This window comes from Oryza brachyantha, chromosome 6, assembly GCF_000231095.2.
Source record: "Oryza brachyantha chromosome 6, ObraRS2, whole genome shotgun sequence".
Lineage (NCBI taxonomy): Eukaryota > Viridiplantae > Streptophyta > Magnoliopsida > Poales > Poaceae > Oryza > Oryza brachyantha.
Genome location: NC_023168.2, coordinates 16,744,315 through 16,760,571, shown reverse-complemented (window position 1 = coordinate 16,760,571; position 16,257 = coordinate 16,744,315). Strand labels below are relative to the sequence as shown.

At 42.2% G+C, this 16,257-nt stretch overlaps 4 protein-coding genes across 6 annotated transcripts; 1 reads left to right on the top strand and 3 right to left on the bottom strand.

Annotated features, from left to right (window-relative positions):
• Window positions 1-23: 23 nt before the first annotated feature.
• Window positions 24-5,468, top strand: LOC102718183 (E3 ubiquitin-protein ligase RGLG2). 3 transcript variants are annotated; one of them, XM_006656172.3, is made up of 12 exons: window positions 24-275; window positions 1,090-1,340; window positions 2,385-2,469; window positions 2,945-3,085; window positions 3,188-3,301; window positions 3,446-3,543; window positions 3,690-3,769; window positions 3,878-3,983; window positions 4,076-4,203; window positions 4,299-4,527; window positions 4,915-4,971; window positions 5,062-5,468. In XM_006656172.3, exons 2-12 carry the CDS (start codon window positions 1,110-1,112, stop codon window positions 5,140-5,142), a joined length of 1,350 nt encoding a protein of 449 aa, XP_006656235.1. In that variant the 5' UTR covers window positions 24-275; window positions 1,090-1,109; the 3' UTR covers window positions 5,143-5,468. The 3 variants fall into 3 exon arrangements, with proteins under 3 accessions (XP_006656235.1, XP_006656234.1, XP_006656233.1); XM_006656171.3 differs by having other exon boundaries at window positions 24-467; XM_006656170.3 differs by having other exon boundaries at window positions 24-689.
• A 337-nt stretch (window positions 5,469-5,805) lies between these two features.
• On the bottom strand, window positions 5,806-7,776 carry LOC102717904 (fructose-bisphosphate aldolase 5, cytosolic). Its single transcript, XM_040525570.1, has 4 exons — window positions 7,692-7,776; window positions 7,496-7,587; window positions 6,538-7,223; window positions 5,806-6,440 (listed from the first exon to the last, which is right to left on the bottom strand). The coding sequence occupies exons 2-4, from the start codon at window positions 7,521-7,523 to the stop codon at window positions 6,078-6,080; spliced, it is 1,077 nt and encodes a 358-aa protein (XP_040381504.1). The 5' UTR covers window positions 7,524-7,587; window positions 7,692-7,776; the 3' UTR covers window positions 5,806-6,077.
• Window positions 7,777-7,902: 126 nt separating this feature from the next.
• LOC102717623 (protein transport protein SFT2) lies at window positions 7,903-10,583 on the bottom strand. The gene is made up of 4 exons (XM_006656168.3): window positions 10,320-10,583; window positions 9,452-9,719; window positions 9,083-9,187; window positions 7,903-8,629 (listed from the first exon to the last, which is right to left on the bottom strand). The coding sequence occupies exons 1-4, from the start codon at window positions 10,523-10,525 to the stop codon at window positions 8,519-8,521; spliced, it is 690 nt and encodes a 229-aa protein (XP_006656231.1). The 5' UTR covers window positions 10,526-10,583; the 3' UTR covers window positions 7,903-8,518.
• A 1,842-nt stretch (window positions 10,584-12,425) lies between these two features.
• On the bottom strand, window positions 12,426-15,902 carry LOC102717348 (vacuolar protein sorting-associated protein 32 homolog 2). The gene is made up of 7 exons (XM_006656167.3): window positions 15,725-15,902; window positions 14,920-15,019; window positions 14,026-14,111; window positions 13,854-13,945; window positions 13,109-13,223; window positions 12,843-13,032; window positions 12,426-12,662 (listed from the first exon to the last, which is right to left on the bottom strand). Exons 1-6 carry the CDS (start codon window positions 15,809-15,811, stop codon window positions 12,847-12,849), a joined length of 666 nt encoding a protein of 221 aa, XP_006656230.1. The 5' UTR covers window positions 15,812-15,902; the 3' UTR covers window positions 12,426-12,662; window positions 12,843-12,846.
• Window positions 15,903-16,257: the final 355 nt, after the last annotated feature.

Below are 16,257 nucleotides of genomic sequence, written 5' to 3'. Positions count from 1 at the left end.
CATTAGCAGAAGTATCTTTGTCACACACTCGCACCTACTGATGAACGATGATCCAGTCATCAGTGATCCTTCCTCCCCACGTTCGAAGCTTCCCCTGTCGCTGTCCATGGTGGTGGTCAGAGCAGAGAACCGCATCGCACAAGAAACCATTACTACTAGTTTGCCTTGAGAAGCAGTACACTACAGTATGAAGAAGAGAGAGATTGACTTGACCTGAGCGAGCGTCGCCTCCCTTTTTATTATCTTCGAGATTTTCCAATTGTAACTGTGAAGTTGTGAGTATTGTATTCGTGTTGGTTGAGTGAGTGATTGATTGGTTGGGGGGCACATAGACTGGCAGCATCGCAATCCATTGTATACATATATCTTGGCTTGGCGGTCTCCGGTGCCCGTTCGTCGTCGTCGTCTTCCTCGGCCTCCTCCGTCGTCGTGGAGCGGAGGCGCGTGCCGCGTAGCGCAGCAGAGGGGTGAGAGCCCGTGTGTGGGGTGGTGGATTTGTTTTGGGGGATTTTCGTGCTGTCTCCCGGTGGAATTGCTCTCTTGTGTTTGGGGTTTCTTGGCTCCGCTCTCGCACCAAGAACCTATCTTTTGCCTCCTCTCTCTCGCTCGTCTCTCCCCGTTCTGGGTCTCGGGTTCTTGTTTCTTGGTGAGTGTGCGCGAGAAAGGCGGGTTCTTCGTGCATTTACAAGGTGATTCGATCGTATCCGATGAAGTATTCCTGTATTTCGTAGTTTTTTTTCCGCTAGGTATTTGATATGTTTGGTAGGTCGCATTTTCTGGTGTTCTTGGACGCCCTTCGATATGTTCGATGCTTTCGTGGGGATTGGCTTGTTTCGCTTGTTAATTTTACAAATTGTTCGCGAGAGGGAAATGTGGGGTGTTAGATTGTTCTTGGTGGGAATTTGACCTGTTATGGACAGTAAAGCACCCTATCCCCAATTAGGATTTTTTTTCCCCCTCAAAAGCTTACATCATCAGTTCTACAAGAGCTAACGGTTTGATTTCTTTAGATGTGTCAGAAAAGTCTCTGCTTTGTGTCCAATTTAGTCTGTAGAAGTACTGATCCTTTTTTGTTGTTCCCTTTATCAGGAGTGCAGCTGAATTGAGAAATGGGGGCAAAGGACTCCAAGCCTTCATATAACTATTCTTCTTCTTATGATTATGGGAATTCGTCTTCGGGATATAATAACTCGAGATACCCTGCATACCCTGCAAATACATCCTCCAGTCACAGTGCAAGATATGCCCCTTCTACGGATAACTATGTGCAGCCAGAAACGCATGCCAGGTTGCAAAGGAAGTACTCGAGGATTGGTGATGACTACCGCTCTCTGAATCAAGTATGTATCGATGACATGACCTTGTTCTCCACTGAATTTTCTTGTTGTGGACTATGTGCTATCAATTAGCTTAGTTGAATGGCAATATGACATCAGACCATCAGTACCATTCATCTTTTATTATATGGTATAGGGAAATGTTTGATTAAGGTATCTTTCTAGGATAATTTCCAGGGGCGTTCCAAACTAGAGCTTTATTCTCGTATGGAAACCACTGTATATTACATTAGCAAACAAATTTATGGTATATGATGAATGATAAGCCGTCTGCAATGTTATTTTCTGAATTCCATGAACTTTTGATGGTACTACTTCTGTCTACAAATATAAGTATTCTTTTACTATGCACATGTGCACGTACTTATACCTCTGTCTAGGTACATAGCCAAAAATCCTTATTTTTTTGGACGGAGGTAGTACATGTTATCATCAACTGCAAAGGCAGTTGTTGTGATCCTATCAGTTAGAAATATGAGAAGTATGGCATCATAGTTTGTAAAGATATTCTTTTGCTCCTAAACCATCATATTGTCAGCATGGTCTTTCGATGGTATGATAACACTCAATGAAACTTTCTTTGATTGTAGCATTGATCTTTTGTATGTTGGAATCCCTGTCTTGGAATATGGTTTCTTTAAAGGATTTATATGATATCCAACTGCTATTTACTTTCCGGTGCATTTTCAGTTAATGGTTTGCCATCTTCAATCAGATTAGTATGTCTTTTGAGTTTTGAGACTATAACAGTGAGGCACCTAAATGTGTAGCGACAAGCATGCCATTTCCTGTTGCTTCACCTACAAAAGATAAATGTAATATTTATGTGATGTTGAATTTTTGCTTGTCACTGTATTCAATTTATGATTGTTCGTTGGTTGTGCTTCCTTCCATAATCCTCCACAGAGGATACTATAGTCTTGAACAATCTCTTCCCTACAACTATAATGAACTTGAGACTGGAAGTACACCTTTTCATTTTCATGGTTATGTACTCTTGAGACTGGAAGTACACCTTTTCATTTTCATGGTTATATACTGTTACAGGTGACTGAAGCTTTGGCACAGGCAGGTCTTGAATCTTCAAATCTTATTGTAGGTATTGATTTTACAAAGAGCAATGAATGGACAGGTTAGCAGACAACTTCCTGTTTTGACTTTTGGTCCATAATTCTATTTCTTTGTATTTGCTTTGTTGTGCTCTGGTGCAATACAACTTGATTTGCCTATTATTACTACAAACATCCTTTTCAACCTTAGTTGCCTGTGATGCAAATGACATATCAACTTCTCTTGATTGTTTGTTGTAAATCTCTGATAAGCTGGTTATTTTTCTGCATCTGAAGTTTATGTGGACCATCTATCTTTTGATATAAGGAGAGATCCTGATGCAGTAACTTTACAAAAAAAAAGGCAATATGCAACTCTTTTGCCATGCAACACCATATAAAGTAAAGAAATATATCTAAAGAAAAGGGGACTTCCCAATAAGGCCATTTTTCATGTAGAAAGGATGCCTCTCTTGCTGCTTGCATATCCTACAGTCATGCTATATCATTATCAGATCATAGCACTCTCATTTAACTTTCTGAGCTTTGTTTTGTTAGGTAAACTTTCCTTCAATCGCCGATGTCTGCATGATATTGGAAACACCCCAAATCCATATGAGCAAGCAATATCTATTATTGGAAGGACACTTTCAGTTTTTGATGAAGATAATTTGATTCCTTGCTTTGGATTTGGTGATGGTAATTTCATCCTTGCAATTTTTCCTTTTGATCAATTAGTGTGTTTTCAGTAGCGTATTTAAAGAACAATGCTTATGTAATGCTTCCTTTGTCTTCTGGCAGCATCAACTCATGATCAGGAGGTATTCAGCTTTTATCCAGAGAACCGACCATGCAATGGATTTGAAGAAGCGTTAGAAAGATACAGAGAAATTGTTCCAACTCTTCGATTAGCTGGTTCGTTTAAGTAATTGATTAATAGTGATGTTTATTCTTCCTTTAGTTTCAAAGTAGAATCTTAAATTTAGCTAGCTATAAGATTGCAAATTTATTATGTAACAGCAAAACTCAGAAAAATAATGCATGCTAAAATTGCAACAGGACCAACATCATTTGCTCCAATAATTGAGACGGCAATTGGGATTGTAGACAGCACTGGTGGTCAGTATCATGTTCTTCTGATAATAGCTGATGGACAGGTCTGTCACCATTCTCTCTTGTTTTGTCCCTTTTCTTTATTTCTTGTCTCTCTAATTGTGCTTAGAACAACTCTTCTCTATACTCTAGTTGAATATTTTTTGTTTTTATATCCTATTTTTACTGTGGCTAAAACTTATGCTAACAGGTTACTCGAAGTGTTGATACACAGTCTGGGCAATTAAGCCCACAGGAGCGTGATACAATTGATGCTATAGTAAAAGCTAGGTACTCCATCTGATTGAGGCCCTTAATTAATATCATTATGTTCTGCCCAAAATCAAATGTCATAAATCAAGTAAAGACATGTTAACATTTCCTTCTAAATATTTCCAGCCAATTCCCCTTATCTATTGTTCTTGTTGGGGTTGGTGATGGGCCATGGGACATGATGCATCAGTTCGATGACAATATACCAGCTCGCTCATTTGACAATTTCCAGGTGACTTTTATACATCTAAGTTCCAGTTGTTAGCTTATTTTTTGTGGGTTTCACAGTAATAGAGACATTAAAGAATGTTTACACTTGTGCAGTTTGTGAATTTCACGGACATTATGTCAAAGAGCATAGCAGCTGACAGGAAGGAGGCAGAATTTGCATTGTCAGCCTTGATGGAAATCCCAACACAGTACAAGGCAACACTTGATCTCCAACTTCTAGGGTAATCCATGTTTTTCCAGCACTAAACTGGGTCAAATTTCCTCTCAGCAATCGTATCCATTTGAACATTTTCTTCATTTTTTTCTTTTATTTCAGCCGTCGGCAAAGGATACAGCCAAGAATTCCTCTGCCACCACCTATGAGAACTGCTTATTCGAGATCTACTAGCTTTGACCAACGTTCCGGTGTTTATTCACGATCTAGTAGCTTTGGCCCACAAACAAGTGGTTTTCAGCAATCTGACAGCTTCAAACAGAGACAGCCTGTAGCTACAAGTGCTCCTGACACTACTTACGCTACAGAAAGTTCTTTAGAAGGAAGACTCGTAAGTATTTTTTGTTTATATTTAGATTATTTTCATCATATCATATATCCAAAAGTTGAAATAAATAAAGCTCTCGTAAGCTATATACCACCAGCAAACTGTTGAAACCTTTTTTTTGTTATTACTGTGGCATTTTATGAGTCTAATTGATACAGGTGTAATCGCATCTGCATTGCTTCAAAACTTCCCTTTCTCACCACCTTGCTTGTGTTTGTTTGGCTTATATTTGATTCATGGATGCTCTTTATGAAAAAAATATTATGCCTTCCAGTGGCCCATGGAAGAGCTCCGAACGTTAAAAGCTTTTTGTATACTATCAGAATTAGTTCTGAACAATGGGAATCTTACTGGACTGAAAACTAAATGTAGCTTTCTCTGTGGTTGCAGTTGTGTGCTATTTGTATGGATAAATCGAAGGATCTTGCTTTTGGATGTGGACATCAGGTGCAGAAAATTTTCCCCTTACTACACTCAAGTATTTCTACAAAATCTCTTGTTCTAAATGGAAAACTTACATGATTAAATGATTTGCAGACCTGCTACGAATGTGGTAAGAATTTGGTGCGCTGCCCTATGTGCCAGCAGCATATAACCACAAGGATCAGGCTGTACTGATAGAAATAAGAAAATAATATCCTGAAGCTTTTGAAGCCTACAGAATATCATGGTGATCCTATAGAAACCCCTGTGCAAAATGTTTAGAACCAGCCTAAATTGTACTGTTCTTTTGATCCTGTAATTGGTGGCTTAGTATTCTTATTGCAATGGGAAGTGTTTAGGCAGATAGTCATTATGTGAGAAAAGGTACACTGAATAATGTACAGTAATTAGTTTATGAACTATACATTCTCCTTTCTTTCCCATGCTAAATAAGGTGAACAGCTGCAAAATTTTCAGGATGGAACAGTAAACAAGCACGTATGCGGTGTGTTGACCTATTAGCATTGTTGAGCTGATCTCTCAAACAATTAATTATTCCCTCCGTGCTCCGTCACTAAATGTTTAACACCGTTGATTTTTTATACATATTCAACTATTCGTCTTATTCAAAAAATTTACATAATTATTAATTATTTTTATATAATTTCATTTATTGTTAAATATATTTTTTGCATATTAAAAAATTTTGAATAAGATAAATAGTTAAACATATATAAAAAAAGTTAACGGCGTCGAACAGTATTTATTTAGGGACATACTTTTATTTCTCAGTGCTCTCATTTTCCATGAAATGAACTTGAATTAAAAAAGGAAGAAAATTCAGGAACCAGTCATGACTTATCAGCAGTACTAATATTAGTGTGCATTGCAAAATAATTGCAAAGAGATCAACACAATTTTAGACACATTTTTTGTTTGTTAAAAACATAAGAGCTAGGGGGGAGGGGGAGCAGAGAATTTGAGTATACAGCACAAAGGAACAACATGTATATCCGCACGAATCTCCGAGCAATCCACGCCGCCCACGCGGACAGCGCGGATTGGACGGAGACCCTACTAGTGTCATGGGCACAGCCGCAGTGAGGCGCCACCGGTGATCGACGGATGATCTAGTAGGTGTAGCCCTTGACGTACAGGCTCTCGGACGTGGCGGCGTCGCCGGCGGCGCCGCCGTACTTGCCGAGCGTGGCCTCGGAGTTGGCCTTGCACCGGGCGAGGAAGGCGGCCTGCGCGGTGGCGACGTTCTCCTTCTTGCCAGCCCACTTCTTGATGGTGCTCTGCTGCAGCGCGCGGCCGAAGGAGAAGGTGAGCGTCCATGGCTTGAGCACCGCCAGCTTGTTCATGGCGTTCAGGTTCTGCGACGCCTCCTCCTCGCTCTGCCCGCCGGAGAGGAACACTATCCCGGGCACCGCCGGCGGCACCGTGCGCCGCAGCGCCGCCACGGTGTACTCCCCTATCACCTCCGCCCCAACCTGCACAGAGCTTAAGCTTTTTAGTTGAACTGGTCGATGCATGTAACTCTGACGATGAGTCGATGATGAAAGAAAATGGTTGAGACGATGGACTAGCCTTGGGGCTGTCGGAGCCGGGGGTGACCATGTTGGGCTTGAGGAGGGTGCCCTCGAGGAGGACCTTGTGGTCGTTGAGAGACTTGTAGACGGCGGCGAGGACGCGCTCGGTGACGGCGGCGCAGGTCTTGATGTCGTGGCCGCCGTCGGTAAGGATCTCGGGCTCGACGATGGGGACGAGGCCGTTCTCCTGGCAGATGAGCGCGTACCGGGCGAGGCCCTCGGCGTTCTGCTTGACGGCGAGCTCGGACGGCTCGCCGGCGGCGCCGATCTTGAGCACGGCGCGCCACTTGGCGAAGCGGGCGCCGGCCTCGTAGTACTTGGCGCAGCGGGCGCCCAGGGAGTCGAGGCCCTGGGTGGTGGTCTCGCCGTTGGTGCCGGCGATCTCCACGGTGCCCTTGTCCACCTTGATCCCGGGGACGACGCCGCCGGCCTTGAGCACGTCCACGAACGGCGTGCCGCTGGCCGTGCTCTGGTACAGCGTCTCCTCGAAGAGGATGACGCCGGAGAGGTACTGCAGCGCGCCGGGCGCCGTGAAGAGGAGCTCCCGGAGCGCCTGGCGGTTGGGCTCCACGTTCTCCACGTTGATGCTGGCCAGCCGCTTGCCGATGGTGCCCGTCGACTCGTCGGCGGCGAGGATGCCCTTCCCCGGCGTCGCGATGTACTTGGCCGTCTTGATCAGCTCATCTGCCAGCCATACACGTACGTGCATGCCACGTTATCACTCATATTAACAGTACATACAACTCTACCAAATTATCTGTTTATCTTCGATTAAGAAGTATGGAGTAATAAAATCAACATTTCGACATATATCATACAAATATAAACGAAAAGTTGCAATTTTTAAATAATCCACCGCAATGCGAACCGGAGGCATATATCCCAAACAACCAACTTGCATAGGCATGGGACAAAAAAAGGGAATTTGAAGCAGGGAGCAGAGAGCAAGCAAGAACCTGCGTATTTTCCCACGAAGGCAGACATGGTGAGCCTGTCAAGGAAGAGCCTATCTGAACCGGATCAGGGGAGCAGCTGCAAAATCCAAACACTTGGGTGCAAGCAAGTGCAGAGCTAAGCCTTTCAGGACACCCAGTTTTTATAACCCCCCAGACACCACACACACGTAGAGAGACTGAGAGAGAGAGGATATACCAAATTCCCAGGCCGAATCTGAGATTTTCATCGACCAACCAACCACTCAGCTTGCCAGGGCGCCACAGCGGAAAAAAAAGCCCATCACCCGTTCCCGGATAGGGGAGCCGCGCCGCGCCACCCAAAATTCCTGCCAAAATTCTCGGTAGCAGAGACAGAGAAAATAACAAACAGGTGAACAATGCATTGGGACAACACAAATAGTGTAGCGATCAGAGAGGGAGTAACAAAGATACAAAACAAGAGGTTGAACATGTGGTGGTGGTTGGATGGTGGGTCTGAGATGGTGAAGGTGTACATGTATTTCATACCCTGCCATGAACATGAAACTGTGGTCCAGTGTGCCAGTGAGATGTGCTGTGTAATCTAGTTTAAGTTTAATATGGATGGATGTGGGCTCTACATATCTCTAACAAGCATGGCTCTGCCTCATGGCTGATATCTTAGACAGTTAGGGACTTGGATTGCTGGGTTGGATATTTGGATGGACTTCAATATAATATGGAGGCAGATGAGCATACTAGAATTTAAAGGTAGCATGGTAATCCCAAAGAGAATATTGGTAGTAATTTACAAGGTAAGTGTTCCAAAATTCACAAACTGTTAACTCTTGCTAAATTCCCATTCTACTGATAATCATAACTCAATCCAAGGAACAGAATTCCCATTACAGGAGAGTAATATACACACATATTTCAGTGGACACCAGCACCAGGGTCATCTTGACAGGCACTATCTCTATATCAAAAGTAAAAAGACAAAACTGTAATGGAACTACACAAGGTTATGATGAACGCAGGCCAAAATGGATGGCTGAGATCAACAGCTCATCGCCCAAAGCATCTCAGCACAGAGGACACAAGTGCAGATGATAGAAACTTCATTCCAGCAGATCCACCAGGGAAGTATGAGATTGCATAATATGCTAGCGCAAGTACCTGGCAAACAAATGAGCAAGTTTTTTGTGAGCTCAGAGATAATAAGATCATTGCAGCCCCAGTCCTCTGTTCTGTACCAGAGAACAGCACTACCAGAAACTACGGCTTAAGAAACCAATCTAAACAGGGTGTGATAAGCCCACATGAAAGCATGAAAGTCACCACGCATGCAGCAGCATGTCATGTGGAACGTATAGATGTCAAATACGGAGTACAAAGACGGAACCACGAGAGTAACTGGGTTCATACATCCCTACCACAAACTGCATTGTTAGTTTTGTGGCCTATTCACAGGCTATGATTAACAGTTCTTTTTTTTTTCCAAAGATCTTGCTATTACTAGCAGCAAGAAAAATACGTGCTCACATTTAGGGAGAAGAAAGGGGTCCATAACTGCCTGTTTAATGTTAATAAAACAGCACAATAGATAAGTGTCATGAAAGAGATTATTACCTGAAGACAAGAGAAGAAAACTGAAAGTATGTAGCTATGAAGCACCATTGACACGTAGATGGTAGCAACCATGCTGCCCACAAATCCCAAAGTGAAAGGCAGCCTCTGTGGATGTGGAATATGAACCAGCATCAGAAAACATATGTGTTTATTTTGATATGAGTATTACTAAAGATAAACATATGGATTCATCGTCAAAGATAATCTGATTCTATCTAGAAGGGTAAAGTTAAAATATGCTAAAAAACTGGCAACCTCACAGTGGAATAAAAGTTATTAACAGCACAGATCTGTTGTGCAGCACTTGCTAGAATTGATGACAAACAGTGTGTCGAAGAAAGAATCGTTAGGGCAAGAAATAACTAATACCTCTTTAGAAATCATATGATAGAGCTGATTCTTGGGCCCTTTCAGTGCAAAGAATGATCCAATTATGAAGGCACATCCCGCCGTGAAACAGATGGCAAATTTTTGAGGCATGATTACCATGACTGGCAGAAATATTGTGAATGCAATGAAAACTAGGAACGTGCCACTTGCAAGAAAAAGGCCAAAATACAGAAGTGATTTGCTCGATGGAACACTGCTTGTTGTGGACTTGAAGCTGCCTGGCAACCCTAGAACACCTTTAGATACCCTGGACAAATAGAATCACCAACAATCAGCAAAGACAAACCTCATTAGCAAAATGAAACATGTAAGGCTAGTAAAAGCTAAAGTCAGTTCCATCATTTAACATAGTCCCCATTTTTCACTCTTCCTCAACTTTCCGCCTTCCTAGTTGATTTAGAGCTAACTAAATAACTTCAAAATGACTAAAAGCTCAAGAATCTCGATCTCAGTTTTTTTTTCCAAAATGCAGATTCCACCAATGACAATGGTTGCACGCTTTAATTTTGGATCATTGGAGAAACAAATTAGTCAGCAACTTGCTTTAGATCGCAACAACAACTCATCAGAAGCTTTCCTGTCCTACGACTAGAACTCCGGCCAATAAAATTTGCCCGTATCCACTTCAATCCCGAAGTACCCGAGACCATCAATCACCAATCCTCGCAGAGACGATCTGGGAAACACCCGTGAATCCGTGATCCCTACCGAGACGCGGTTGTAGGCAAAATTAAGCCTAGCTCGGGGCCGAATCTACCGTATTCGAAGCTAACACACACACGCACGCAAACCCTAGCGAGGGGGAGAGGAAGGACGAGGGAAGGGGGGGATCGGGGGTCAAGCTTACACGCCGAAGGTTCCCGCGACGCGGTCGTTGGCGGAGCGGACGGCGGCCTCGATGTCGATCCCGAAGCCGCCGCCGTCCTCCTCGGCGGAGCGGGCGGCGGCGTAGGAGTTCCATTCCGCGAGCAGTGACGGCTGCGGCGAGGAGGAGGAGGCCGCCGCCGCCGCCGAGGAGGAGGACGCCCCGGTGCCGGATAACCACGCCTGCATCCCGGGCCCACACTGTCAGAGGCTCAGTGAGGCGCTGGTTCGCTCTGCGGATTGCCGCGGCACTGCGTCGCGTGGTTTAGGCCTTCGAGGCACCGAGCGACAGCTCGACGCGAGAGACGTTGGTTGGAGTGCCACGCTGGACGCAAGCGAGGGGTGTTTGTTTCTAGGGCTAAACTTTAGGCTCTAGTTATATTGGATATTTAAACACTTATTATAAATATTAAACGTAGTTTATAAATAAAACTCATGCATAATCTTAGACTAATTTGCGAGATGAATCTAATGAGTCTAATTAATCCATGATTAGCCTATGTGATGCTACAGTAAATATTTGTTAATTATGGATTAATTAGGCTCAAAAAATTCGTCTCGCGGATTAGCTCTCATTTATGAAATTAGTTTTTTGATTAGTTTATATTTAATACTTCAAATTAGTGTCCAAACGTCCGATGTGACATGGGGCTAAAAAGTTTAGCCCCATCTAAACAACCTCTGAAAATGCCCATACAACTCGAAATATGTCGAACGGGATTAACTGACGTCTCGTTCAAAAGTTAGATATGCACACATATAGTATCATAACTTTGGGTGTATTTTTTAGTCGTCTGATTTATAACGAGTGTACGAGATTGATCACTACAATATTCAAAATTAGGGTACCGTAGCACAAGACACGTGTTACTGTGCATTTTTTTACTTTTGTTCGCTACGCCAAATAATCCAGATGGAAAGATATACCCATCTCGATCCACGTGTGAACTAATCCCCTATGTACCCATGCTTTGAGAACTATGCGCCATAAACGAGGGCATATCCTATGTAGAACTCAACTAGGGGCGTGTTTGGGAGAGATTTAGATTATGAGAAGCAGTTGCTTGGTAGCCAGCTTCTGAGAATCTAGAAAAACTCCTAAACCCAGCTTCTGGATTCTTAGTTTATTTTTCAGAATATGTAACTACAGATTCTCAGAAGCTGTAGACTGTTTGGAGCAACTTCTGGCAGAAGCAGCTTTTAGAAAAAGTTGTAGCTAGAAAAAACTCCCCAAACTGGCCCTAGAACCGATTTTAATACTTGTTTTCACGAACCCAATGAGTGATCTTTTCTAACTAAGCATTGCTTTCGCAACGAGTTGAATCTAGGACCCATCATCATTAGATAACTACAAAGCCTTCAGGTATATTAGACAACTAAGGTTGCGTTCGTTTGGTGGGGGAGATGGGTTAGTTATCTGACACGGAAAACATAATAATAGATTATTACATGATTAATTAATTATTAATATTAAATAAATACAAAATAGATTAATATGATTTTTTAAAACATCTTTCCTATAGAAAATTTTCATAAAAAATATACCGTTTAGTAGTTTGGGAAGCGTGCACGTGAAAAAAGAGAGAGTTAGATATCTAACTATCATGGCCGAACACGGCCTGAATCAACGGTACAAAAAACAGAAGAAACCCAACCACAATCTCATGAGGAGTTGAACCTAGGAACCACTATCACTAGACAACTACGGCCTTCAAGAACATTATGCAACTATGAAGCCTTCAAAAACAGTTTACAGGTCAGCATTACAAACAAAAACACTGGGTGTATCACCATTCACAGAATTTACAGAACTGCATATATTCAATCATCAGGTTCACATCAACTACCCCTGTGACAGAGCCGCCATTACAGACATTGACATATAAGTCCATATGAAAGTGGAGCTCATATGTCTAAACTCGTATGAGAGTAGGGCTCATATGTTGACTTTAAAGATATTATCATGAAGATTTAGGTCAGAGGATACACAGCCTCGATCATCATGTACTGCTCCAGATCCGATTCAAGAGCAACTCTGCTCACGAGCAATGATCTACAGTAAAAACGATATGGTACAGACTGAAACACATCATAATGACGCCATCACGGATACACTTTATTAGCTGAAAATGTGTTCAATAGCTCTGTTTGATTTACAAAGCAGTAACATGATATGCTAGTACCATACATAACGGGTTAGGCTGACATGCAGAATGCTTCTGTGTCTCTGACATCTTCCTATGAAGATCTTCACGAGTACACCAGAGTTCCAATATATTTGCAGCATCTGATCTTTTAACATTGATCCCCGTCAAAGCCTGCAAAACTGCAAAGTGGGAACTCTAGTAAATAAACAACTGATCCCAGGCAAGCAGCTAATGGGAAAAAAACTATTTCAAACTATTGGTAACCATGTAAACAAACTGGAGTAGCTTATACTACTTGGACGTTGTTTGATTTGTGTATCACTTGATACTGATTCAGCGGCTAAAATGCATGAAAATACCTAATTACATAGCCATCTCTGCTTGCAAAGCTGCTAACTCATCATCCTCAGTTTTGCTGGCAGAAGGTCGCGTTGACTGCTGAGCAACAGGTACGCGCACAGGAGCAGTAGGGGCAGTCGTGGTAGGTGCTAGAAGCTCTGCTTCCAATTCCTCCCCCTCCAAATCCGCTAGTTCCGCTTCCAGTTCATCCTACGAAAAAAATAACACATATTAGTATTTTTTGTCTTCTTTACAGCAGAGCTTGGTGAGAGAAAATGAGAAATACTTCATCAAAATCAGCTGCTGCTCCAATAGGAGCAGACAGTAGATCCTGGATCTGCCTCATGTTCTCCATATTGTCATTAATTTCATCCATGGTCTTGTCAACATCGTCGATATTTCTGTAAAGCAAAACAATTAGACTCTGCAATTAATGAAGCAAAAGAGGTAGATAAAGGACTTTAGCCCCATAGCTCATCACTTTGGTTAAATATAAATTCACTCCCAAATGATGATAGTACAAATGAACCAATTTGTTGCTTCAATTAAAGCACATTATACTACTTGAAGCACGGTAGCATACTAGCATAAAGACAAATTAGTTAGCAATAGCTAGTATACTGCTTACCAATCTCACTAGAACACCTTATTAATCAGTAACAGTTTACTAGACGAAAGTAACCTACAAATTAGATTTCAAGTGGCATTTATGTGAGTTTTTAAGACGTCCCCAGCAAGTATGCTCTGCAACTGCAAGTGCTCAAATAATCTTCTTGCAACACCTCAATCCAATTAAAATTTTCACCCATAATAGATCATCTCGTAAGACTATCATCTCATAAGACTTATTATATTGGATAATTTTCAATCATGTGCCTATGTTGATAGATTGTGATGGCTAAGTTGCCCAGCAGATGTAGTGGCCAATTAACACTGAATTTTTTTCACGAAGTATGGAAATTTCAGAAAGTAAACCAAAACCAAAGAGAATGAATAACAGAGAAAACTGAGCCATATGTAGTGTTACATACGTCGCTTTGTGCATTGCTTTCATCGCTGATGCACCAGTTCTCAATGCATCAACAGTCTCTGTTGTAGCCTTTGCACCTTCCAGCATTATCATCTACAAAGGAGAAACACAGTAAATATCTAGCAAGCATAATGAAACCCAAAGCCAAAACACATGTTTATTCGTGACTTCACCTGATCATGTATCCTTAATTGGAAATTCCCAAGCTGCTCAATCTGTTGCTCATATAGTCTCTTCCTCTTTAAGCATTGTATTGCAGCTACAATAACGAAAAGTTTGAAAGTAAGTAATTGTCTCCATTAGAACATTTGCTTGTAAGGAAACTCATGCAGATTGTCTATTGTGATGAAAACTACAGTGTAAAGCAGAGAAGAAGTAGATATTGGATGAAAGCAAGGGGTGCACGCTCTTTATAGATGTATACATGCAGCTAGACAATAATAAAATTCAACTATCACCTAAAGCACACACATAGACACATGGAATCGTGATATGAACTTAGGTTATGTACAAAGTGCAATATGGACTTTATACAAACATAGGTACTTAGGCTGAAATATATGTTGAAATGGATAAACAATGGCATCCTCTACTGTAGAGCTTTAGTACAGTAGAACAACAGTCTACTGGCATAGGCAATGCAGTTGGAAACAATGAATGGAAAGAAAGTAGGGTACATGTACATGCCAGTAGATGTGACCATGTATATTTAGCAAAAAGGCTCAGATACCACAAGAGAAAATACGAAAACAACAAATAGTTTGTTTATACAAAAGGATTCTGTGGAAACTTGACAGCTCTAAAGAAAATGCTTCCATTGTACAATAAATTATTTAAGTGGTTTTACTGGATACCATATGGTCTAGCAATAAAAAATTAGTAACCTTCAGTGCTAATAGTTACATAAGGCAACACCCAAATTAAAATTTATAATGTTATCAATGATACTTTCGTTAAATTTAAAAGTGGTGATACAACATGATAGCAATAGCCCCAAACAGAAAGAAAGCCTTTTGAGGAATAACCCATGGAATATCAATGAATTTCTTGGATCCAGTATAGTATACCTCTTTTATTCTTCGCTTTAGTGAAGCCCTTGGCCTTCTCAACCTCAAGATTTGCTTTCTTCACTAGCAAATTTTCTTTCTTTTCTAGCATTTCAAGTGTCTGATACATAACTCGAGTCAGTTGCCATATACAAACTTCAACAAATCAGTAACTACACATTACTGTGGTCAGTCTTGCAGGTAGTATGCAAGAAACTCTTAAATCGGAAAGATTAAAAGACGCTGAAGCTTATCCAAGCCACGCGGAGTAAATAATGTATCCAATTGTGTGTACCCTGCCAGTCAACAATCCTTCTAACTATTTGTTATTCAACAGATGAGGAATCCATATAAGTTCGGAGATAACAGACCACATAAAAAACCTACTTTCCCCTATTTTTAGTGACTTTTCACACAAGCAATGATAGCAATGTAACCGCTGAAACAAGAAACATGTGAAATCACAAGTTTCTATCTTCCGCACACTCTAAACCTCAAACTTAATTTTCATCTGTAACCCAGAAATAGTAGCAACTATTACATATATTTAGTTCTCTGCGCACCATCACTTGACTATAACAGTAAGGCTAGGCTAGCTGTTGTTATATCGAAAAGTCACTGTACATGTCATCTTAGGCTCCAAATCCCTTCACGCATAATTGCATAAATATGTGATATCTCCTATAACTAATTCCCCTTAGTTAAAAAAAAACTCCCTAGTTAATCTCCAATCTGGTTCACATCAATATCATCACCCCCAACCCCAGCAAAAAAAAGAATCTGGTCCAAGCTATGGCGGGAGGATGAAATCAATCGAGTGGCTCACCTCGCTGAGCTTGTCGATGGAGGCCAGCGCGGTGGCCTGGCTCTGCGCCTTGGACTTCCCGAACACCTTGCCGAACACGCCCGACATGGCTTGGCCGCTTACCAGATCGATCGCTCCTCGGGGATCGAATCCAATCCAATCCAATCCAACCGAATCGCCGCACAGAACGAGAAGCGAGGCTCGATCGATCGCTCGCTAGCGCCGGGCGGCGGCTTCTAGGCCCGATTCGATCGGTGAGGGGTTCAGGGAGGGTAGGTGGACGGAGTTCGCACGCCGGAATCGGAGCCGCCGGCCGGCCGCGCTCGTGGTTGGGGAAGTGGTAAAAAGCGGGGACGCGGTGGAGTACGGGAGTCGTTGCCGGCATGACGGGGAAGTTTCCTCGCGGGCTAGGGTCGCAATGGGCTTAGAATGGGCCGAGTCGCGCTGGGTTGACTGTGGGCTCCATGGAGTGGCCTGTTGTTTGGGCCTTGTGGGCCGATGTATGATCCAATATACTACTCCTCTTTCCTTATAATCCTTAAAAGAAAATAGTT

Coding starts and splice junctions, on each gene's coding strand:
- LOC102718183 (XM_006656172.3), top strand. CDS start 1,110: ATGGGGGCAAAGGACTCCAAGCCTTCATATAACTATTCTTCTTCTTAT. Junction 3,984..4,075: donor GCTCATTTGACAATTTCCAG/GTGACTTTTATA, acceptor ACACTTGTGCAG/TTTGTGAATTTCACGGACAT. Junction 4,204..4,298: donor CTTGATCTCCAACTTCTAGG/GTAATCCATGTT, acceptor CTTTTATTTCAG/CCGTCGGCAAAGGATACAGC.
- LOC102717904 (XM_040525570.1), bottom strand. CDS start 7,523: ATGTCTGCCTTCGTGGGAAAATACGCAG. Junction 7,224..7,495: donor CTTCGTGGGAAAATACGCAG/GTTCTTGCTTGC, acceptor TATGGCTGGCAG/ATGAGCTGATCAAGACGGCC. Junction 6,441..6,537: donor CCGGCTCCGACAGCCCCAAG/GCTAGTCCATCG, acceptor AGCTCTGTGCAG/GTTGGGGCGGAGGTGATAGG.
- LOC102717623 (XM_006656168.3), bottom strand. CDS start 10,525: ATGCAGGCGTGGTTATCCGGCACCGGGGCGTCCTCCTCCTCGGCGGCG. Junction 9,720..10,319: donor GTCGCGGGAACCTTCGGCGT/GTAAGCTTGACC, acceptor CTATTTGTCCAG/GGTATCTAAAGGTGTTCTAG. Junction 8,630..9,082: donor TTTTCTTCTCTTGTCTTCAG/GTAATAATCTCT, acceptor TTTGTTTGCCAG/GTACTTGCGCTAGCATATTA.
- LOC102717348 (XM_006656167.3), bottom strand. CDS start 15,811: ATGTCGGGCGTGTTCGGCAAGGTGTTCGGGAAGTCCAAGGCGCAGAGC. Junction 15,020..15,724: donor CCATCGACAAGCTCAGCGAG/GTGAGCCACTCG, acceptor GTTATGTATCAG/ACACTTGAAATGCTAGAAAA. Junction 14,112..14,919: donor TAAAGCGAAGAATAAAAGAG/GTATACTATACT, acceptor TCGTTATTGTAG/CTGCAATACAATGCTTAAAG.